At 42.2% G+C, this 25,691-nt stretch overlaps 1 protein-coding gene across 1 annotated transcript in view; it reads left to right on the top strand.

Moving 5' to 3' along the window:
• Positions 1-1,209: 1,209 nt before the first annotated feature.
• Positions 1,210-25,691, top strand: part of abcg4a (ATP-binding cassette, sub-family G (WHITE), member 4a) — a 128,439-nt gene continuing 103,957 nt past the window's right edge. The window contains exons 1-2 of the mRNA XM_060846682.1: positions 1,210-1,252; positions 24,301-24,538. Of these exons, the coding sequence (XP_060702665.1) occupies positions 24,307-24,538 (232 nt within the window). The 5' untranslated portion in view covers positions 1,210-1,252; positions 24,301-24,306. The remainder of the gene's footprint in view (positions 1,253-24,300; positions 24,539-25,691) is intronic.

Below are 25,691 nucleotides of genomic sequence, written 5' to 3'. Positions count from 1 at the left end.
TCAGGCAGTCATCCTGGAGGATTTAATTGGGATTATACCAGTGTATCTTTTTTAATTCGTGATTTAAACGAGGAAGGATTAACACTGGTTTGCCTGTAAGGAGCCTAGCTTACTGTTCAGGGGGAAGAGGGTGTGTTAGTGTTGTAAGCAATCCCGAGCAGCTCCAACCCCAATGTGGACAGAGAGGAGAGACCCGACCAGACGACAAAAATCCTATTTCTCTTGCAATCCACAACCGCGGATAGAAAGGTACGTAAAGGATTACTGAGGAATCGATTTAATAGATTTGATTTTTATCTTCTTTTTTTTAAAAAAAGTGCATACGATTTATTGCTGCAGACTTGCGTTATTTTGCCGAATTTATTTTTAACGCAAAATGCATCACGCATATGCAAAAAGGGTTATAAAAATATGTTTGGATGTTCAGTTGTGTGTCTTTTGTCGCTGGAAGGACTGGGCGCAGTAAGGGGGGGAGCAGCCTTTCATGATTTCGCGGCTCTTGTGTTATGTAGCATGCCTCTTTCCAAGGGCATCACCTTTTTAATATCTGCAAATGGGTTTTCGGCAGGAGTCCGCTCTTTCAGAAAGGTGAACGGAATTTGTTGAGGTTTGAGGGAGTATTGGGGCGAAGCCGGGGGTGTGATGCACAATAATTAGAGGATGTGTTCTGTATGGAGATGAACAGTTTTCTAATAAAATAAATTAAAATGCCCCTTTTTTAAAAAAAAAGTAAAATGTTAAACCATTCGCTAGTCACCGTGTCACAATAATGAGTGGCTTCCAACGAAATGGAACTGTAGTTCTGAGCTTTTTATTATTATTTAATTATAAAGGTTGCAGCCTTTTGTTGAAGATGTTGCACTCTACATCCAGTAAGTGTTCACTGTTTGGCAGTCATGCAATCAATTAATCACTGAGATCTGTTTTAAATCAATATTCTTACTCAAGAGTTTATCTCCGTTTCCTGCCACTCCCATCCCTTCAAGTGCCTGACCACACGCACCCAGTGCTGGTGAGGACTTGGTTCACTGATGTGATCTCGGAGTGTTATAGTTTAAACACCCGTTGGTGTTCGCTGGCTTTTTCTCAATCTGCTGTCACTTACACTGGTACACTTCTTGTCCATCCACCGGTCAAGGAATGACCCATACAATAGAGCAGTGGACTGGTTGGTGCATGACAGTGAGATCGATGGATCATTGAGTGGAATACTGAGTCCTACTAAGTGGACAGTCACTGGCATCAATCCCAGGTCTGTGGTGAGTTAGCTGATTCAACTTGTGCCTCTGGAGGTCTCTCTGTAGAGGAAGGCAGGTATCTCCTTCCTCGTTGTGTCCTCGATCTGCCATCTAATGCTGGAAGTATCTGTGTGCCTGGGGAACAGGCACACGGTTAAGCTTGTCTGTCAAGCTCCTATACGACAATATTCACAGTCTAGACTTCAATGTGAAGACTAGTTACTTGGGCAGGGTGTTAGGGAGCTGTTAACACTTGCTTTTTTCTCCTCATGAGGAACCCAGCTTCTAGAATTAGATTAGATTTGATTCGATTCCCAACGGTGTGGAAACAGGCCCTTCAGTCCAACAAATCCACACCGACCCTCCAAAGAGTAACCCACCAAGTCCCATTTCCCTCTGACTGGCAATTTAGCATAGCCAATTCACCTGCACATCTTTAGACTGTGGGAGGAAACCCACGAAGACTCTGGGAGAATGTGCAAACTCCACACAGACAGTTGCTTGAGGCTGGAATCGAACCTGGGACCCTGGTGCTGTGAGGAAGCAGTGCTAACCACTGAGCCACCATGCTTTCCCTGTTGTGTCCTCTATCTGTTGTCTAATGCTGGAAGTATCTGTGTGCCTGATGAGCAGGACTGCTTTAAGCTTCTCTATGAAGCTCCAATACTACAATATTCACAGTCTGAACTTCGATGTGAAGACTAGTTACTTGGGCAGGGTGTTAGGGAGCTGCTATCACTTGCTGACTTTTTTTTCCCTCCTCATGAGGAACCCAGCTTCTAGAGTTATTAAGGGAAACAATTAGAAATTAGCCCTGCTTTTGTTTTGTTGTGAATTAGTACACAGGGAATACTATTTATACTGTATATAGAGATGTACAGTATGGAAACAGACCCTTCAGTCCAACCCATCCATGCAGACCAGATATCCCAACCCAATCTAGTCCCACCTGCCAGCACCCGACCCATATCCTTCCAAACTCTTCCTATTTATAAACCCATTCAAATGTCTCTTAAATGTTGCAATTGTACCAGCTTCCACCACTTCCTTGACAGCTTCCAAGGCTGAAGGGTAAGAGCTGGAAAATGTGATTTAGTCTTGGCAGATATTTGTTGACTGGGGTGGACATGATAGGCAAATGGCTTCCTTCTGTGCTGTCAATAACTGACTGCATTTTGGGGACAAAAGTGTTTCATCAAAACTTCCTTTGAGTGGGCAGGACTCTTGAGTGAGAAGGATGAGGTTCAAGATCCACTCCAGTGACAATTTATTTGGCATTGCATTAAGTTCTGAAAAAATCCTGCCTATCTGATTAAAATATTCAAACGAGGACTTATTTTTCTCCTCAGGTGAATCTAAAAGTTCAGCTAGTGGCATCTACAACCTTAATTTCTCAACCAATGCATAACATTACATAATCTGGTCATTTATTTAATTACTGCCTTTGGGAACTTACTGTGTCCAAGTTTGTTGTCGAGTTTCCTGCATTGCAGTATTGGCTACAATTCAGAAGTGCTTTGTTGGCTGTAGAACACATTGGGACATAGTGAAAGAATTTATATGAATGCAGGCTCTTCCATAAGGTTGCAACTGGGGTCTGTGTACAAAGGGACCCAGGCGGGATGTCCAGGAAGTTCACAGACTCAATGTATCTCTGCCCTTCTGAACCAGGCCTACTACCACTCATGTAGGGCCTCAAGAATTCTGTATTTCATGGGATAAACTCTGCATTCTATTGATTTCCAATTTTTTTAAAAGATGTTATCCCTTTGTATTTTATCAAATGAGAATGTGAATGAAAGAGAAGGGATTGACATGAGAGTTGTTCCCGCTGACATCTGGTTTGGGATAGGACAGACTTATTTTGGAGAGAAACTAAAGACTACCTGAAAGAGAATAAGATTAGATTACTTACAGTGTGGAAACAGGCCCTTCGGCCCAACAAGTCCACACCGACCCACCGAAGCACAACCCACCCATACCCCTTTGCTAACACTACGGGCAATTTAGCATGGCCAATTCACCTGACCCGCACATCTTTGGACTGTGGGAGGAAACTGGAGCACCCGGAGGAAACCCACACAGACACGGGGAGAACGTGCAAATTCCACACAGTCGCCTGAGGTGGGAATTGAACCCGGGTCTCAGGCGCTGTGAGGCAGCAGTGCTAACCACTGTGCCACCGTGCTGCCCACAACCCAGTAATCTAAAAATAAGATGTGTCCAGGTTACACTCAACTTCTAACATTCAGAAAAGGTTGTCCATTCTAATCCAGTCAGGCATTAACTTCTGATGCATTTCGCATCCCTTTGATTTCATTTGCTGAACAGTAGTTATTTTTCTTCTTCACGCAGTTCAGTTCCACTGATAAAGGAAAGCCCTTAGAAATAGCCTTCAAGGAAATATTTACTGAACAATTATCTCCACACACAACATTGAGCAGCTGTAAGTTTACACAGTTAAGGCAGTTATGGAAATGAGGAATATATTAAATTTAGCAAACAGATTTCTTATAAAAAAAACATTAAAAGCTAGTCAGGAAGGTTCTCAAACTTGGAGCTATTGTGGGAATTGACATCTCAAAAGTTATTAGCAATCCCTTAGATCTTTAATACTGATGTGTACTTGAAAAGGAATGGAGGAGAATGGTGGCAGTGCCTCTGAGAAGGAAGAAGCAACAATACTGCCTTCAGAAAGAACGAGAAATGTTTAGAAAGGTTACCTGGGATTGCTTGTATGAAATGGGGATGAGGAGGATTTTATTTTGGAGAGTTGGGCGTTTGGAGTTTCTCCCCAGAGAACAGAGAAGGCAGAGGTAGATAGTTTTTGATTCCCTTGCTATTCAAGAAGACTTTGTCTCTCCTGTTAGTCAGGAATCTTTAGGGGATAAGGGGGAATATGGATTTGAGGCATCAGTTGGATCGTATTGAATGGGAGAGCAGACTTGAGGTGCCGAATGGCCTTTTCCTGCTCCTCATTTTGTTTGTGCGGCACAAAACAGCAAGAAGCCGTCAACAGTCTGTAGAAGCCAATGTCTGTCACTGATGTATACTGCTTAACATGGTACACCAGGCATGTGTTGGGTGTTTCTTTTTAAAATATGATAAAATATAATTGCACATAGACCATGCTGTCACACTTAACACATTAGTATATTTATACAAGTTTATAAAAATGATTGTGTATCGTTCATGAGTTGATTCTTTGGGAATCACTGCTGGATTTGTCAAGTTAATGAAACATAAAGGAATCTACGTATGGTTTAGTGAGTGAGTTTATTAAGTGAGATGGCAAAGTTCTGGCAGATGGAACACAATGGTATTAAATGTGAAGTCACCCATTTTGGTAGAAATCACTGTAAAAAGGATTATTTGAGTCATAGAGATGTACAGTATGGAAACAGACCCTTCGGTCCAACTCATCCATACTGACCAGATGTCGTAACCTAATCTAGTCCCATTTGCCAGCACTTGGCCCATATCCCTCCAAACCCTTCCTATTCATATGGCTAACCAGATGCCTTTTAAATGTTGTAATTGTACCAATCTCCACCATTTCCTCTGGTGGCTCATTTCATACACACAGTATCCTTTGTATGAAAATGTTGCCCCTTAGATCCCTTTTAAATTTTTCCCATCTCACCTTAAACCTATGCCCTCTAGTTCTGGACTCCCCAACCCCTGAAAAATTTCCTTGGCTATTTATCCTATCCATGCCCCTCATGATTTTATAAACCTCTATAAGGTCACCCCTCAGTCTCTAACGCTCCAGGGAAAACAGCCCCAGCGTAGTCAGCCTCTCCCTGAAGCTCAAATCCTCCAACCCTGGCAACATCCTTGTAAATCTTTTCTGAACAATGGAGTTTAATTTAGATAAAGGCATGGTGCTGCATTTGGGAAAGCAAATCTTAGCAGGACTTATAAGGTCCCAGGGAGTGTTGCTGAACAAAGAGACCTTGGAATGCAGGTTCATAGCTCATTGAAAGTAGAGCCGCAGGTAGATCGGATAGTGAAGAAGGTGTTTGGTATGCTTTCCTTTATAGGTCAGAGTATTGAGTGCAAGAGTTGGGAGGTCATGTTGTGGCTGTACAGGCCATTGATTAGGCCACTTTTGGAATGTTGTGTGCAGTTCTGGTCTCCTTCCTATCGGAAGGATATTGTGGAACTTGAAAGGGTTCAGAAAAGATTTAAGACCATAAGACCTAGGAGTGGAAGTAAGGCCATTCGGCCCATCGATTCCAGTCCGCCATTCAATCATGGCTGATGGGCATTTCAACTCCACTTACCAGCATTCTCCCCGTAGCCCTTAATTCCTCGAGACAACAAGAATCTATCAATCTCTGCCTTGAAGATATTTAGCGTCCCGGCCTCCACTGCACTCCGTGGCAATGAATTCCACAGGCCCACCACCCTCTGGCTGAAGAAATGTCTCCGCATTTCTGTTCTGAATTGACCCCCTCTAATCCTAAGGCTGTGTCCACGGGTCCTAGTCTCCTCGCCTAATGGAAACAATTTCCTAGCGTCCACCCTTTCCAAGCCATGTATTATCTTGTACGTCTCTATTAAGTCTCCCCTTAATCTTCTAAACTCCAATGAATACAATCCCAGGATCCTCAGCCGTTCCTCATATGTTAGACCTGCCATTCCAGGGATCATCCGTGTGAATCTCCGCTGGACACGTTCCAGTGCCAGTATGTCCTTCCTGAGGTGTGGGGACCAAAACTGGACACAGTACTCTAAATGGGGCCTAACCAGAGCTTTATAAAGTCTCAGTAACACATCTCTGCTTTTATATTCCAACCCTCTTGAGATAAGTGACAACATTGCATTCGCTTTCTTAATCACGGACTCAACCTGCATGTTTACCTTTAGAGAATCCTCGACTAGCACTCCCACATCCCTTTGTACTTTGGCTTTACTAATTTTCTCACCATTTAGAAAGTAGTCTATGCTTTTATTCTTTTTGCCAAAGTGCAAGATCTCACATCAGCCATTTCCTGGACCACTCTCCCAAACTGTCTAGATCCTTCTGTAGCCTCCCCACTTCCTCAGTACTACCTGCCTGTCCACCTAACTTCGTATCATCTGCAAACTTCGCTAGAATGCCCCCAGTCCTTTCATCCAAATCATTAATATATAATGTGAACAGCTGTGGCCCCAACACTGAACCCTGCAGGACACCGCTCGTCACCAGCTGCCATTCCAAAAATGAACCTTTTATCCCAACTCTCTCCCTACTGTCAGACAGCCAATCCTCAATCCATCCCAGCAGCTTACCTCAAACACCATGGGCCCTCACCTTGCTCAGCAGCCTCCCGTGTGGCACCTTATCAAAAGCCTTTTGAAAGTCTAGATAGACCACATCCACTGGGTTTCCCTGGTCTAACCTACCTGTCATCTCTTCAAAGAATTCCAACAGGTTTGTCAGGCATGACCTCCCCTTACTAAATCCATGTTGACTTGTTCTAATCAGACTCTGCTCTTCTAAGAATTTAGAAACCTCATCCTCAATGATGGATTCTAGAATTTTACCAACAACCGAGGTTAGGCTAATTGGCCTATAATTTTCCATCTTTTGTCTTGATCCTTTCTTGAACAAGGGGGTTACAACAGCTATCTTCCAATCATCCGGGACCTTTCCTGGCTCCAGTGACTCTTGAAAGATCTCAACCAATGCCTCCGCTATTTCCTCAGCCACCTCTCTCAGAACTCTAAGGTGTATCCCATCGGGGCCAGGAGATTTATCAATTTTAAGACTTTTTAGCTTTTCTAGCACTATCTCTTTTGTAATGGCAACCATACTCAACTCAGCCCCCTGACTCCCTTTAATTGTTGGGATATTACTCATGTCTTCCACTGTGAAAACTGACGCAAAGTACTTGTTAAGTTCTCCTGCTATTTCCTTATCTCCCATCACTAGGCTTCCTGCTTCAGTTTGAAGTGGCCCAATGTCTACTTTTGCCTGTTGTTTGTTTCTTATGTACTGAAAGAAACTTTTGCTATCATTTATAATATTACTGGCTAGCCTACCTTATAGAACATAGAACATAGAAGGATACAGCGCAGTACAGGCCCTTCGGCCCTCGATGTTGCGCCGACCGAATCCTACCTAACCTATACTAGCCCAATAACTTCCAAATGCCTATCCAATGCCCGCTTAAATGACCATAAAGAAGGAGAGTTCACCACTGATACGGGCAGGGCATTCCATGAACTCACAACCCGCTGTGTGAAGAATCTACCCCTAACATCTGTCCTATACCTACCACCCCTTAATTTAAAGCTATGTCCCCTAGTAACACCTGACTCCATTAGCGGTAAAAGGTTCTTAGTATCTACCCTATCTAAACCCCTAATCATCTTATACACTTCTATCAGATCTCCCCTAAACCTTCTCTTCTCCAATGAGAACAGCCCCAAGTGCCTCAGCCTTTCCTCATAAGATTTTCCTACCATTCCAGGCAACATCCTGGTAAACCTTCTCTGCACTCGTTCTAAAGCTTCCACATCCTTCCTATAGTATGGCGACCAAAACTGCACACAATACTCCAGATGAGGCCTCACCAGAGTCTTATACAACTGCAACATGACCTCAGGACTCCGGAACTCAATTCCTCTGCCAGTAAAGCCCAGTACACCATATGCCTTCCTCACAGCACTATTTACCTGGGTGGCAACTTTCAGAGATCTGTGTACATGGACACCAAGATCCCTCTGCTCATCCACACTACCAAGTAGCCTACCATTAGCCCAGTAAAGCCTACCATTAGCCCAGTTACCTTCATATTTGATCCTCTCCTTTCTTATTACACTCTTTGTTAACCTCTGTTTGTTTTTGTAGCCTTCCCAATCTTCTGATTTCCCACTGTTCTTGGCCACTTTATAGGATCTCTCTTTTTCTTTAATACATTTCCTGACTTCCTTTGTCAGCCGTGGTTGTCTAATCCCTCCCCGGATAATCTTTCTTTTCTTGGGGATGAACCCTCTGTATAATGTCCTCAATTATACCCACAAACTCCTGCCATTTTTGCTCTACTGTCTTCCCCGCTAGCCTCTGCTTCCAGTCTATTTACAAGGATGTTGCCAGGGTTGGAATATTTGAGCTATAGGGAGAGGCTGAACCAATTGAGGCTGTTTTCCCTGGAGTGTCAGAGGCTGAGGGGTGACATTACTGAGGCTTATAAACTCATGAAGGGCATGGATAGGATAAATAAACCAAGGCTTTTCCCTGGGGTGGTGGAGTCCAAAACTAGAGGGTGAGAGGGGAAAGATATAAAAGAGACCCAAGGAGAAACTTTTGCACGCAGAAGGTGGTACGTGTATGGAATGTGCTGCCAGAGGAAGTGGTAGAGGCTGGTACAATTGCAACATTTAAAAGGCATCTGGATTGGTCAATGAATAGGAAGGGTTTGGAGGGATATGGGTCGGGTGCTGGCAGGAGGGACTAGATTGAGTTGGGATATCGGGTCGGCATGGATGAGTTGGACCGAAGGATCTGTTTCCGTGCTGTACATTTCTATGACTCTATGACAACATCCTTCCAATAGGAGGGAAACCAGAATTGCACACAATATTCCAAAAGTGGCTTGAACAGCCACAACATGATGTCTCAATTCCTATACTCTATGTTCTGTGCAATAAAGGAAAGCATACCAAACACCTTCACTATCCTATCTACTTGCAACTCCACTTTCAAGGAACTCTGAACCTGCGCTCCAAGGTCTCTTTGTTCAGCAACACTCCCCAGGACCTTACCATTAAATGTATAAGTCCTGCTCTGATTTGCCTTTCCAAAATGCAGCACCTCGCATTTATCTAAATTAAACTCCATCTGCCACTCCTATTACTTGAATGGTAAAAAGTTGCAGCACGCTGCTATGCAAAGGGACCTGGGTGTCCTTGTGCATCAACCACAGGAGGTTGGTCTGCAGGTACAAGTAATTAGGAAGGCAAATGGAATTTTGTTCTTCATTGCGAAAGGGGTTGACTTTAAAGCAGGGAGGTTATGTTGCAGCTGTACAGGATGCTGGTGAAGTCATACCTGGAGTATTGCATGCAGTTTTGGTCTCCTTACTTGAGAAAGGATGCACTGGCATTGGAGGGGTTGATTCCGGAGTTGAGGGGGTTGGCTTATGAGGACAGACTGAGTAGACTGGGATTACATTCACTGGAATTCAGAAGAATGAGGGGGGATCTGACAGAAACATATACAATTATGAAGGGAATAGATAAGATAGACATAGAGAGGTTGTTTCTACTGTTGGGTGATACTAGGACAAGAAGGCATCACTTCAAGATTAGGAGGAGAGATTTAGGACTGAATTGAGAAGGAACTTCTTCACCCAGAAGGTTGTGAATCTGTGGAATTCCCTGCCCACTGAAGTAGTTGATGCTACTTCACTAGATGTCTTTAAAGCTAACATAGATATTTTTTGAACAATGAAGGAATTAAGGTTTACAGCGAGAGTGCTGGTAAGTGGAGCTGAGTCCATGAAAAGATCAGCCAGGTTCTTATTGAATGGCGGAGCAGGTTCAACGGGCCAGACGGCCCTACTCCTGCTCCTAGTTCTTATGTTCTTATGGTAATACGCTGTTTCTTATAAGTTACTTGAAATTCATAGGATTCAAATGAAGATTTTAATCTTAAATGCATAAATAATATATATTAAAGAAATGCAATTTAAATTTGTCCATAACATTTCTGCTGGACTGTTTAATATTTAATGTTTTCATTCAAATGTGTGGTCCTCTGGCAAGTCTTTCAATTGCAGGTGTACGGCAGACCTGTCCAGTTTGTCGTTATGCTGTTTGGACAGCCAGACATACCGTGTGCTCTGCAAGTATGTCTTTGGTTAGAAGATTGTTCCCATGTCTTGCATTACAGTCAAGTAACAGATTATCAGATCCTTAAATGGATCTCTTGTCAAATCCTGTCCTCCTATTGCCTTGCCCAGTTTATGTACCCTTTCTGAATACACATTCTTCATCCCCATTACCTCTATCTTGCTATGTTTTCAGCACTGAAATGGTGATGCAACACATGGCTGCTTAAGACAATGCAATGTTCTTTTAAGATATTTGTTGACGTATTACATTTACCGCTTTTAACTTTGTTGTAAGAAACCCCTAAACTCCCTCACTTGCACACACACTCCCTCCATCTCAATGTTGACTGCCCACTTTACCCTATATCATACAAGCTTCAACATCAGTGTCAAACTGTGACCATATCCAGAGTAAAAACGAGAGCCCAACACCTACACATTTCCACATCCTGAAAGGCCTTTGGATTCTTGTGGGAATAGTCTAACATCAAAAGCTATAGTGGCATTGTTCTCAATGGTCCCAATATTTCCCATCAGCCCTTCACAATGAGGGGTCAGCTCTAGCTCAGAAATAAAGTTTCTTGCAGCTTCTAACACATAATCCATCAGGAAATTTTTTGCTGCAGAACGGAAAGGGAATTTGCCACCTGTTACTAAATGTACAATTTCCTGTTATCCCTCAGTATTTCAGCAATGGGGCCATTTACTGATGTGGATTTATTTGGGTTAGGAAGATTGATCAGAAAAACTAGAGGGGCTCTTTGCTTCTGTGAATAATAGAGGGGTAGCTGTGTGACGGAGGCCTCACTTGACATCAGCACAACTTTGGAGCACAGATAAGATTGTGCTGTGCAAGATGGGCTTTTACATTTGTAAATACAGATGCCTGATGGCATAATGCCACAGAAATATTCCAATTTATAAATTATAATCCAATTTGAAAATAGTTATTCTCATCCTTTCCCTTTTCCAGAATGAGGCCTGGAATGAGAATAGCACAAATATCAAAAGAAGATCAATTTAAATTTGGTTCAGGATACTTTTATCTTGGTAATAAAAAAAGTACTTAATCTAAGTGTTTCTGTTTGCTGCAGGCATTTAAATGAGTGTAAGTTATTGATCGGAGCAAACGTACCTTTTGGGCAGACACGTCCAGCATGGAGTTAAACTTCCAAACACTGTACACAGTTTAGACAAGATAGGTGAACAAATTTAGAAGTAAGAGATACGGCATTGCCCTGACACCTCTCTCCTCTGTAGTTGCCTATTTGTCTCCAAAAAGAGAACCATTATTAATAATGTATCTCGACATTCATGCATTTTAAGTTCCTTCATGAGTTATGGGCATTTACTGCCCGTCCCTAATTGACCTTGAAAGGAATGGCTTGCTAGGCCATTTCCGAGTGAACCAAATTGAGGTGGGTCTGGAGTTACATGGAGGCCAAACCAGAAAGTGGCGGATTTCCCTCCCCAAAAGCACTTCGTGAACCAGAGGCATTTCTACAACAATTGGTGATAGCTGTCATGGTCACCACTGCTGAGACTAGCTTTCAATTCCAGATTTATTAATTGGATTTAAATACCACCAGCTGCTGTGTTGGGATTTGAGCCCATGTCCCCAGAGCCTTAGTTTGAGCCTCTGGATTGCTAGTCTAGTGATATTACCTACCTCTCACATTCATTCATAAACTTATATATCTATGTGCACATATAATATGTAGAATATATAACACAGGAAGAGGCAACCTGGTTCACTTGTCCATACGACTTCTTTCCACACATCCTCCTGGTTCAGGTGTGTGTGTGTGTGTGTGTGTGTGTGTGTGTGTGTGTGTGTGTGTGTGTGTGTGTGTGTGTGTGTGTGTGTTTTTGCACAAACTACTTAAAATGAGGGGCATCACTATATACTCCAGCTCTCTGTAATAATGGCACCAACTATTTCCAACTGGCTTTTATTAAGTGGAGATTAGGAGCTATCTATAGGGCTATTTCCCCCTGTCCATGTGCACTCATCCCCTAGTGAATAAATCCAATGGACCTGGTTGATCCGCCCATCCCCAAAAAGCCCAAATATCTCACATTGCTCCTTGACAGCAAAGGTGCCTGTCATTGGGAATTGTTTAGTTACTCTCTTTAATTGACTTTCTCCTTTTAAATCCTCATACCCCTTTCTTGGAACCTCCGTATACAATGTGTCAATGCCAGGTAAAAGGTGATTGGGGTCCTATTTTGTAGACTCCCTCCAATGATTGGCTATCGGAAGAAGTGCAAGAATGACCCATGATGAGATGTTGATGATTTCTCTGGCCACCATCTTGTGCCTGGGGAAGGACACAGCTTCAGCATAACAGTTTTCCCTCTCAGCGAGGATTATTCATTTACCAAGTCCTTGCAAATTTACTGGTTTGCTTTCTCTTCCTCACTTGCATGGCCTCTGTCTGTGGTCATACAGCATGGAAAAAGACCCTTGGGTCCAATCCGTCCACACCAACCAGACATCCCAATCTGACCTAGTCCCATTTGCCAGCATTTAGCCAATATCTTCCATACCCTTCCTATTCATATACCCATCCAGACGTCTTTTAAATGCTGTATTTATACTCGCCTTCACCATTTCCTCTGGCAACTCTTTTCATACACCCACCACCCTCTATGTGAAAAAGTTACCCTTCAGCTCTTTGCTTAAATCTTTCCCCTCTCACTTTAAACCTGTGTTGCCTACTTTTGGACTCCCCCACCCTAGCAGAAAAACCTTGGCTATTCACCCTATTCATTCCCCTCATGATTTTATAAGCCTCTGTAAGGTCATCCCCCTCAGGCTCTGACATTTGATTATTCCAATAACTCAAACCTCCCCAGATCCATTTACATCCTTGTAAATCTTTTCTGCACTTGCTCACCAATATCCTTCTCATAGAAAGGTGACCAGAATTGTGCGCAGTGTTCCAAACATGGTCACACTAGTGTCCCGTGTGGTCGAACATGACAGCTTAACTCTTAAATGTTCTGACAAATGAAGGCAAGTGTGCCAAATGCTGTTTCACTCCCTGTCTACTTGTGACTCCATTTTCAAGAACAATGCACCTGCACTCCTAGGTCTCATTGTTCAGCGACACCCTCCAGGGCCCTACCATTGAGTGTATAAGTCCTGCCCTGATTTACCTTTCCAAAATGCAACCCCTCACATTTATCCCAATTAAACTCCATCTGCCACACCTCAGTCCATTGGCCCATCTGATTCAGGTGGGGTGGCATGGTGGCTCAGTGGTTAGCACTGCTGCCTCACACCTCCAGGCATCCGGGTTTAACTGCCTGTGTGGAGTTTGCACATTCTCCCCATTTCTGCGTGGGTTTCCCCCGGGTGCTCTGGTTTCCTCCCACAATCCAAAGATGTGCAAGCCAGGTGAATTGGCCATGCTGAATTACCCATAGTGTTAGGTGCATTCATCAAGGGTAAATATAGGGTCTGGGTGGGTTACTGTTCGGAGGGTTGGTGTGGACTTGGGCCGAAGGGCCTGTTGTCATATTGTAGGGGAGCTAATCTAATCAGGTCCTATTGTACTCTGAGATGATCGTCCTCACTGTCTACCACACCACTAATTTTGATGTCATCTGCAAACTTACTGACTATACCTCCTATATTTACATCCTAATCATTTATGTACATGACAAAGAGCAATCAACCCAGCGCCTGTCCTTGTAGCACACTGCTGGTCATAGGCCTTCAGTCCAGAAAGCAACTCTCTATCACCATGCTCTGTGTCCTACCTCTAAGCTAATTTTTTGTCCAGTGAGTAGCTCCCCATGGATCCCATGTGATCTAACCTTATGAACCAATTTACCAAGCAGAACCTTGTCAAACACTTTGTAGAAGTCCATATAAATCAGGTCTAAAGCTTTAACTTCATCAATCTTCTTTGTCACCTCTTCAAAAAACTCAGTCGTTAATGAAATACTATTTTCAACTTCTACCAAGACTGCATTGCGGAAATCGATTCTTTTCAAAATTTTTAATTTTTAAAATTAATTTATGGGACGTAGTTATCACCGTAAAGTGATGGTGACTTTCCTGGTTCTGCTGCATGTACTCTCACAGCAGTGAGTTTAAATTCAACGTAGCAAGTGGGGCAATTAACAAGTCCACAATTAAATGCCAGTCTCATTAATAATCATTAGATTAGATTAGATTACTTACAATGTGGAAACAGGCCCTTCGGCCCAACAAGTCCACACCGACCCGCCGAAGCGCAACCCACCCATACCCCTACATTTACCCCATTACCTAACACTACGGGCAACTTAGCATGGCCAATTCACCTGACCCGCACATCTTTGGACTGTGGGAGGTAACCGGAGCACCCGGAGGAAACCCACGCAGACACGGGGAGAATGTGCAAACTCCACACAGTCAGTCGCCTGAGTCGGGAAGCATTAAACCACAGGATTGTTGATAAAACCCAACCAGTTCTTCAGGGGAAAACAAAATCTCCCATCTGTTCTTGGTCCAGCCAACTTCTTATTTCAGATCCACAGGTAAGTGATTGACCTTCATCACTTTTCAAATTGCATTGTGTGTTGTCCTTCACTTTATAACATGGACTAATGTCCGCAGTCAGGGCTCATTACTACCACCTTCTCAAGAGCAATTGTAAATGGGAATTAAGTGTTGGTCTTGCCAGCAGTGCTCAAGAGTGGATTTTGAAAAAAAATGTTTTCAGTTATTGATGCCTGATAACAGTAGTTAACAAAAACAAAAATTGCTGGAGAAGCTCAGCAGGTCTGATAGCATCTGCGGAGAGAAAGCAGAATCAATGTTTCAGTTCTGAAGAAGGGTCACTCGACCCGAAACATTAACTCTGCTTTCTCCCCACGGATGCTGCCAGATCTGCTGAGATTTTCTAGCAATTCCTGTTTTCTTTCTGATTTCCGGCATTCACAGTTCTTCCAGGTTTTTTTGTTTCCTTGTTATAGTATTCTTTCCCAATCAATATCATTGCAAGATATGGTGGAATTCAGAATAAAATTAATGAGGTGAAGCATTAATTTACATCTGGAAAAGAAATAGCAAATTATTAGGAAATAATCATCAATGCTTAAGGGAGCTTCTTTCTTTAAGGAAGTGACTGTGTTTGTTAATTGCTCTCATGGCTGGGTCGCTCTCCAGGGTGTCTTCCCAAAGGGAATCTCTTAATCATCACTGGGAGCAAAATCATTCTTGTTTCATTCATCTTTACAAACTCCTCAGTAGGGAAATGCAACTCTACATATTAAGAAACCTAAGTGGAGATGCATTGTAGGAATTAGATGTAGTTGGCTGGAACCGAGCAGAGGTTGCATGTGGCTGTTTTTTGTGAAAAGAGAAGAATTTTGATTGTTTCAGGGCTTGGGAACGAATGAGTTGGCGCAGGAGGCAAGTTTTTGGTTGTCCCTTGAGTGGCCGTCTTGTGCTGAACTATCACCAGAGGATGTCAATCCCACAAGCAATGGGAGCAAGGGGTACTGCAGTGATTATTAAAAAAACAGACTGGGAATAATGCAGAAAAGCAAAAAAATAAATGAATGAAGACGGGGCACATAAATTATCATAAAATAGATTTGTAAAATGAAGGCTCTTAGGCCCTCTTGGTCTCATTCTAATGCAGCAGTGTTACTGCCTTTTCATCGAATGAAACAAGTCCTAGTATCAGTTGTCCTTCCTGATGACTGGTTTCCAGCTATTGATTGTCTTCTTCCTGACAAATGTTTAACCACGATCTTTTTAATGAATTCTGAAACTGCAGCGTCATGAACAAAGGGGTCATGGTAATGGATTTTTTTTTCGTAAAGAGCTAATGTGACTCTAACCAAACTCAGAGTAGCTGGAAGTCATCTGATTGTATAGCTACAAGCTCTAACAGAAAGTAGTGTCTGGATGGGTTAAACATCAGGAGTTTGTTTTCATTCATTCCTAGGGAGTGGGCATTGCTCAGCCAACATTCCTTCATTGCCCTTGAGAGACTGGCCTCCTTGAACTGCTGCAGTCTTTGGGGCATAGGGACACCCACAGTGCTGTTAGGCGGGATGCATCAGGAGTTTTGCCTGAGTGAGTGTAGGAGCAGTGATGTCGTTCTAAATCAGGATAATATATGACTGGGAGGGAAGCATGCAGGTGGTGGTGGTAATACTATACATCTGCAGACCTTGTTATTCTTAGCGGAAGAGGTCACACATATGGAAAGTGCTTTTAAAGATGCATGGGTGAGTCACTGCAAATGATGTATACTGTTAGCACTATGCATCATTGGTGAATGTTGATTGTGGTGGATGGAGCTTGGCTCTGAGTGTTCTCAAATGTTTTGAATGTTTTTGGAGCTGTACCAATTCAGGAAATTGAAGAGTATTCTATTACAATCCTTAGTTGTGCCTTATGGAAGGTAGACAGGCACTGGGGAGACTGGAGGTATTTACTCATCAAAACTATGCCAGTGTTTGACCTGCTGTTGCACCCATTGTATTTGTTAGACTTTATTCCTGATGAAGGGCTTATGCTCGAAACGTCGAATTCTCTATTCCTGAGATGCTGCCTAACCTGCTGTGCTTTGACCAGCAACACATTTGCAGCTGTGATCTCCAGCATCTGCAGACCTCATTTTTTACTATTTGTTAGACTAGTCAAGTTCAATTTCTGGTCAGTAGTAACCTCCAGTATGTTGATAATGGGAGTTCAGCAATGCTAATACCATCGCATGTCAAGGGATGCTGGTTAGAAATGTCTCTTATTAGATGGTCATGGCTGTCACACAAGTACCAGGCAATGTTACTTATCACTTATCAGCCCAAGTTTGGATGATGTTCGGGAATTGGTGGATATGGATAGCGATTGCTTCAGTATCTGACAGGCAAATGGAGGTGTGAGAATTCTAACATTTGAGAGCAACAGCAGATGGCTTGAACTGTAAAGAGACTCAACATAATTAATATCTTTATGTTGCACATCCTCAAAATTAACATTGAGCTGTATATGGACACCTGCCTAAGAATAACCAGTGGGCAAAATTCCAAGTAGAAGTGTGTAAGAATGACCCTTAGAGAGCAGAGATTTTTTAAACCATAGGAGGACAAAGAAAAAATGTCGACTGAAATCATACACTGTTCTGTTGAATTTGAAAATGCTAGAAGTACGGAACCAGTGAAAAAAGAATCTTCTCTTCTTCCAAAGACCTCCTAGTCTTCCTGTGCAAGAAAAGACCAAGCATGCAACTGCAGAAGCCAACACAGCCGCTGGGTCTGACTTCAAGCGTTAACTACTTTGCTTCAGCAATGAAGAACTTGAGCAATAGGCCCCAACTGTCTCCCACAGAGATCCATTGGGATTTTCATTTCATAAGATTTTCTTTCATCTTATTGGTGCTTATTTTAATCCTGAAAAACTGGATTAATTTCTTGTCAACAACTTATCTCATTATCAGAGAACAGTACAGCACAGGAGCAGGCCCTTCGGCCCACCATGTCTGTGCTGACCATGATGTTATTCTGAAGGAATCCCTCTGTTCTCTGCCTGAAGGTAAGGTACAAAGTGAAAAAGGCTTTGACGTCTCCAAGCTTAATTCCTGATCAATGCTGCATTAGATGAGCGAGACAAGGCAGTGATTAAAACCCCTATAAAATTCTAATCCAAGCTTAATTTCTGGTCACCTATTTTGAACAAGGATGTATGTGGATCTTTGCCTTGCTTTTGATGAAGAACCTTTTGGGTTCAGTGTAGGACGGTTACTGACAGTCATAGTTTTTTTTTAACCAAAGGAACCTTCAGTCACACTAGTAATAAATTAACCTTTAACCTGTTTATTCAAAATGCTTGATTCTAGTCTGCTATAACTTGAATCATGATCAAAAGAAAGGGAAGTACACAAACAATATTAATCTAGAACTTACTGACTACGTGGCTGGTGATCATGACAGTGGTCTTGTGCTGCTGCTTTAGAAGATCTGAAAGTCCTATTTCAGCTTTCTCTGCATCACCAGAGGTCTCCTCTTGACAATACCTTCCCAAAGAAGTGGAACTTCTGGCAGTAAGTTCTTTTGGGCTTCAGTCTTGTTTTCTCTGAAGCAAAAATGCAAACTTTCAGTTCTGGAATAAGGTCATTTTTGAGTCACTGACACCTCAATGTATTCTCTTCACTAATCTATAAAATTGCTAGGAAACACAATTTGCCAGTTGACATAGCAGCATCAAGCAGTATATTTGGGACCACGGAACCTATCAATCCCTAAATTTCTGTAACCTTTATTGAATTGATTCATTTGGATATGGGCATCACTGGGTAGGCCAGCATTTAGTGCCCATCCCTTGTTACACAGAAGACAATTAAGGGTCAACAGCATTGATGTTAGTTCAGAGTCAAGTAGTAAAGCAACAGTTTCCTTCCATAAAGAACAATAGTGAACCAGATGGGTTTTTCCAACAATGGTTTCATAGTTGTCATTAGACACTTATCCCAGATTTTAATTGAACTCAAATTCCCCCGACTGCTGACTTGAACCTCCCTGATGAGCCTTCTTTGTGAACACAACTGAATGGCTTGATAGGCCCTTTGAGAGGGCCGCATGGATCAGAAGTCATGTACAGGCCAAGAGAGAGGACAAAGTGAGGTCTGCAGGTGCTGGAGTATCAGAGCTGAAAATGTGTTGCTGGAAAAACGCAGCAGGTCAGGCAGCATCCAAGGAACAGGAAATTCGACGTTTTGGGCATAAGCCCTTCATCAGGAAGGGCTTCATTCCTGATGAAGGGCTTATGCCCGAAACGTCGAATTTCCTGTTCCTTGGATGCTGCCTGACCTGCTGCGTTTTTCCAGCAACACATTTTCAGCAAGAGAGAGGACAGTAGAGTACTTTCCTTTAGGGAAATTCATGAAATAGATTTAGTTTTTACAACAATGCCATGGTTTAATATCACCATTACTGATGGTAGCTTTTTGCCCCTGATTTATTCAATTAATAGAATTTAAGTTTCCCAGTTCCAAGGGTGGAATTAAAACTCATGCCTTTCGATAGTTTAGGTCTGGAAGCTGCATAAATGCATGAGGGACAAAAGATATAATGTTAGGATTAGTAAAAAATGATGGAAGGAGATTCCCATTGAGGAATTACGTTAGCATGGACTAGTCAGACCAGACAGCCTGTTATCTACATAGAAAGCCTGCGACACCTTTTTTTTAAAAAATGGGGATCAGGATTACCTCATCCAATTCTCCCCTACTCCATAGCTTGACCACCTGAAGAGAATAGGAGAAAGTGAGGACTGCAGATGCTGGAGATCAGAGCTTAAAAATGTGTTGCTGGAAAAGCGCAGCAGGTCAGGCAGCATCAAAGGAACAGGAGAATCGACGTTTCGGGCATAAGCCCTTCAGGCATTCCTGAAGAAGGGCTTATGCCCGAAACGTCGATTCCCCTGTTCCTTTGATGCTGCTTACCTGCTACGCTTTTCCAGCAACACACTTTTAAGCAACTGAAGAGAATACTTGGTCTTGATTCCAAATTTGCAATGTTGCAGGAGTTTGTTTTAACATATATTTCAACTGTTGTTCAAAAGGCAAATTATTAGCAGAGATTGCAATAGCTCCTGCACCAAGACTGGTTAAGATACATTGCTCTTTGAACTCACCAGCATCATAAAATAAGTGATTTATATTTGTTTGCAATGTAAGTGTATAATGACTTCATGGATGATATTAAACAAAACCATTCTGCCACAGCTTTATTCATACTCACATTTAGACCTTACTAAACTGCCAATGTATCCCAATTGCATGATGTCATTTGAGTTGAATTTGAAAAGATGATTGGTACGTTTCCTTTTAGAACACGAAAGCTCATTGTGTGGGATAGACAGAAGATTGGCTGTCCAGTAGAGAATAGAGACTATATATAAACGGGTCTTTGGCTGACTGGCAGGATGTGATGAGTGGAGTCCTGCAGATGTCTGTTCTGGAGCCTCAATGTTTTTGAAAACTTACATCAATAACCTAGATGAGAAGGAATGAAGGTGTGGTAGCTCAACTCACAGACAGCACAAATATAAGGATGTTGTGAAGGAGGTATAATAAGGTTGCTGATGAATGTAGATAGTTTGAGTGAATGGGCAAAAATCTGGCAAATGGAGTGTAATGTGGGAAAATTATTCACTTTGGTAGGAAAAATTAAAAAGCATCAAAAATATTATTTAAATAGACAATGACTACAGAATTCCAGGTTACGGAAGGATTTCAATGTTCTAGTACATGAGTCACAAACATTAATATGCAAGTCAAGCATGTCAGATGCAGTCCTTTTTTATGAAGAGATGATGTCTTGCTTCAGTTTTATAGAGCGTTGGAGAGACCACATCTCAAATGCCACATAGAGTTTTAGTTTCCTTGTTTAGGGAGGAATGTAAATACACTGGAGGCGGTTCAGAGGAGGTTTGCTAGATTGATACCTGAACTGAGTGGGCCTCTTTAAACAAGCTTGTTTCCACTGGAGTTGTGAAGAGTGAGGGGTAACTTGAGCGAAGTATTCAAGACCCTGAATGGTCTTCACATGGTAGATGTGGAGAGGATGATTCTTCCTGTGAATGCATCCAAAACCAGGGGGCACTGTTTTAAATTTGGGAGTCACCCATTTAGGACAGAGATGTGGAGACATTTTTATTTTGGAGTTCTCTGCCTCTGAAGGTGATGGAAGTAGACTCAATGAATATTTTAAGACAGTAGCAGACATTAGTGAGTTTTGAGACAATTTGTAGCTCAGGTTGAGGTTCTGGATGTAGGTTTGCTCACTGAGCTGTAAGGTTCATTTCCAGATGTTTCATCACCCTACTAGTTAACATCTTCAGTGGGCCTCAGGCGAAGCACTGCTGTTAATTCCTGCTTTCTATTTATTTCTTTGGGTTGGTGATGTCATTTCCTGTGGAGATGTCATTTTATAAGGGGGTGAGTATTTATTGGGTTAGATGGGGATGTAGAATTCAAAATGCAAATAGACCAGCCATGGTCATATTGATTGGCTGAATAACCTATTCCAGCTCCAGATGTGTATGACTGTAAAACCCATATGAGAAGCCTCCAGCACAGCAGTGCTGAGAGTTTATTCAGATAAAATACACCCCAAACATTGAGTACATTAGTCCTTTATTATCTTTTTAATTATAGTTTAGCTGAACTGGGATAAATGCTTTCACGGTATGTTCAGAAGCTCTTTAAGCTCCAGACTAAAATACCCAAGTCTTTGTAACAATGCCAACTTAATCATTTGTTTACTAACTCAGCATAGGCAAGACCAGCAGAAAATGCTTAACCACGACTCACATTTTATACATAATTGCTTACATTCTGAAAAGCTGCATTGTTTCTGGATGGAATCAGGCAATTGCATAAGGGTGGATAGGATGCACTGAATTCAAGCAGGCTATTCAGCCCAACCAGTCAATGCTGGCATGATGTCCACCAAAGCCTCCTCCATCTACTTCATCCAAACCGATTATTGTAATGCAGTATAGCCTCCTCCCTCATTTATGCCAATCAACTGCTCCTTAACTATCTCTGTACTGTTCACCTCAACTCCTACCTGGTTTCAAATTCTCACCATTGTTTGGGTCAGGATGGTTCAACTGAATTTCCTATTGGATTTCTTACTGACTATCTTGAAAATGATAGCCTCTGGTTGTACTATTTCCCCAATGGAGGGAATGTTTTTTCTGTATCCACTCCAATGAAACTTTCCGTCACTTTGTGTACCTCTGTTCAGTCATACCTTAGTGATTTCTCAAGCAACTAGACCAGAAGCAACCAGTCTGCAAGACCTCCTGTGATATTCTCATACATTTCTGGTATCATCCTTGAAAATCTTCTCAGCACTCTCACAAGTGTCTCTAACTTTAAGATGGCAACAAGAATTGTATAATATTTTGGCAGTTTTATTGATGGTTACTATACCTCCCTCATCCCCCAACAATTTTGTCCAAGTTGGTGTTACCTGCAAATTTAGGGATTGAGGTCTTTGATTCTAGGTGTTTAAATGTTAATAGTGACCAATAAATTATGAGGGGCACGGATAGGATAAATAGACAAAGTCTTTTCCCTGGGGTTGGGAAATCCAGAACTAGAGGGCATAGGTTTAGGGTGAGAGGGGAAAGATATAAAAGAGACCTAAGTGGCAACTTTTTCACGCAGATGGTGGTACGTGTGTGGAATGAGCTGCCACAGGATGTAGTGGAGGTTGACACAATTGCAACATTTAAGAGGCATTTGGATGTATATATGAATAGGAAGGGTTTGGAGGGATATGGCCGGGTGCTGGCAGGTGGAACTAGACTGGGTTGGGATATCTGGTCAGCATGGACGCGTTGGACCGAAGGATCTATTTCCATGCTGTACATCTCTATGACTCTATGAGATTGGCTGTTATAAATCCTCAGTTCAATAAAAGTAGGGCATTGAGGAATCCAAATTAAGAAGTCATCTAGTTATGAGTGAATCAGAAATGGAGATAACCCTTTCAGTAATTTTATACAATGAGGATGAATTGAAAGTAATGTTTAAACAATGGCTTGCATAAATATGGTTGCTGATTATATCATTGACATATAGGTGACTTACTGGTGGTGGTTAATAGATTGAAAAAAAGTCACAGGTGATGGAGAGGAAGAAGAGTTCAGTTGTGACTTAGAGCTCTACTGGGTACAAGGGAAAAACTATATCTTTGACAGCATCCTAAAGCGTTTCATGTACATTGTATTAAACAGTTGTTGTTAAATAGAAAGATAGGCAGGACAGTTTCTACATAGCATTTGTGCTTAAGGGTGGCACAATGGTTAGCAATGCTATCTCACAGCTCCAGGGGCCTGGGTTTGATTTCAGCCCTGGGTGTCCGTCTGTGTGGAGTTTGCAAGTTCTCCCCTGAGTGTATGGGTTTCCTCTGGGTGCTCAGGTTTACTCCCACATTCCAAAGATGTGCAGGTTACGTTAGGTTAAGTGAATTAGCGATGATAAATGTGGGGATAGGGTAGGTCTGGGTGGGATGCTGTTTGGAGAGTTGGTGGAGACTCAATGAGTTAAACAGCCTCTTTCTGTACTGTAAGGATTCTGTGATTTACCACCTAATGTTGTAACCCTTTCTGTACTAAAACAGAAGCCCTACTGAGTTCTGGTGGGAGACTTGAGCCTGGAATCCTCTGATGAAGGTGCATGTGTTACCAACTAAAGCAAACTAGTTTGGCCCCTAGGTACTGTGTACTGGGGCCAGCGTCATTTCAGTCAGGTATCAGTCATCCTGCAGATAACTGATATCATCTTGGCACCATATCAGTTGGGATGAGAATGCCCATTACTCCACAAGATGACATCACATATCCACAGTGGGGTCATTAGCCAATACTCGAGTCACATTTGTATCATAATTTGCAGTTCTCATTTCACCATGTCCCCTTCACACACACACCACACGCCAGCCTGAGCTGGAACTAGGTTGCCTGTTCCTTCAGTGTTGCTGGGTCGATATCCTGGAACTCTGCTCCGAACAGCACTCTGGGTGTACCTACACCCCAAGGACTACAATGTTTCAAGAAGGCAGCTTGCCACCAGCTACTCCAAGGGCAATTCGGGATGGGCAATACAGGCTGACCCAGCCAGTGGTGTACACGTCCCATGAACAAATATAAGAATTGTGGATAACCATGTTCAGAATTAGTTAAGTGACACTAATAATAATAACGCTGAACAAATCCAGCATTGGTTCCAACATCAGAAATGAGCTGTGAAGTACTTATGTTGACCAAGGTATGTACTAAATATTTTAAATTCTATAGATGTGTATCAATCATAGCCTGTTGGTGAGTTAAAAAAGACTTTTAGCACCTTCCATGTGGAAACAGAAGTAGAGCCTTCAATCTTTTGTGCCAGACCAGTCATTAATTGAACTCATGGCTAATCTAGAATTGACATTCTCAGGAGATCTCCAAGAGTGTTACTGCCATTACTGTACTCTTAAAGTGTGGTCGCTGTTTGTAATATAGGAAATACAGACAGCAACCTGTGCATAGCAAGCTTCCACATACAGAGCTTAAGTAAATGATCAGGTGAGAGTGTTTCTGTTGAGTTAAGGCTGGTATCATTTAACCATCTTATTTCTATCTTTCATGGGGAATGCAAAAAATACTTTGGAGCAGATCCAACAACTCAGTCATCCACCCTGATTGACCTTGCCTGTCTCTTGTCTTACAGCGTGGAATGATGGCTGAAAAGCCAGTCGATCCTGGTTGTGTGTCAATCGCTTTGGAAGATGCGGTTTGCAATGGCGCCTCCCAGGATGCACCTCTTCTCACCACACACCTCAAGAAGGTGGAGAACCACATCACCGAGGCACAGCGATTCTCCCATCTGCCCAAACGCCCAGCGGTGGACATAGAGTTCAATGACCTCTCCTACTCCGTCAGCGAGGGGTCTTGCTGGAAGAAAAGAGGTAGGGGTAAGATTTGTTTTGCTTCTTTGTTCGTTTGTAACACACTTGTGTCTGTTTTTGTTCCAGAATTCATGGAACAGGTATATACCATTCAGCCCCCTGTTCTACTTTCAGGGAGATCTTGGTTGACCCATTCACTCCCCTCACATGCTAAACTCACCATGAAGGTCTCACCTTCTCACAACCTCATCCCTTGTGTGAGGTTCAGTGACCATTCAGGTTAAACTCGCTATCAGTTGTCTCTCTGTCTCTCTCTCTAACGAAAAAGCAGTCCGATGGGACTATGGTGACTCGACATGAAATTTTAACTCTGTGTGCCTGACTTGTTTCAAAATAGTCTGCTTTCCTAACGTCAACAGGGATAGGCAATAAATGCTGATCTAGCCAGTCACGACTTTATGACTCTATGACACCCACAACCCACAAATGAAAATAGAACAAACGGGTTTTGGAAAGAGTGAATTTAAGCTTCACTTTCTTTTGTGAAAAGTATACTCTGACATCACCCCTGAATGACCCAGGCCTAATTAATAGGTAAAGCTGTAACTAGATTCAATTAATCTCATTGAAAGGGGGGAAAAGTGCTACCTTTCTTAAACACATAATCCACCATAATCCATTGTTTAATCCACAGTCGATTAATGCATTGCTTTTTAATGCAGAATTTCTTGAGACTAATACTCAGAAGTAAAGGATCCTGTCTGGTCAACTACATGATTCTTTTTTGAAGTGTTGAGTCCAATGAGCTGGGAAACATTGTACATCAAAGGCTATTATTGTGAACTCAAACTGTTGAGATTTAGGGTAAACGCAAGGATTGAATAAGAATTGTTTTAAGGATAGAAATCAACAAATTCACACAAGAAATTATGTTGGAATATGAAAAGGTTTGGGGTGTTTGAGGAATAAGGAGTGGTGTTTGCATGGATCAGTAACAGAACTACTATTGATACTAATTTCCATAAATCACCTATATTGGAAAGGCGGATCAAATGATGGACTTTGAGGTTTTCCAAATGTTAGTCCATGTAACCTATGTCACAGAGTTGGATTTTTGTCGATATCGATGTCTTGAAGTTTATTAACATCACTATTTTGCATGGCTTTGATATCACATGTTTACACACAAGTTCTAGGGACGGTGCTTGCTGGT

Source organism: Hemiscyllium ocellatum, chromosome 29 (genome assembly GCF_020745735.1).
Source record: "Hemiscyllium ocellatum isolate sHemOce1 chromosome 29, sHemOce1.pat.X.cur, whole genome shotgun sequence".
NCBI classification, from domain to species: domain Eukaryota; kingdom Metazoa; phylum Chordata; class Chondrichthyes; order Orectolobiformes; family Hemiscylliidae; genus Hemiscyllium; species Hemiscyllium ocellatum.
Note: the sequence above shows the minus strand (reverse complement) of the source record. Positions and strands in the feature narration are given on the sequence as shown.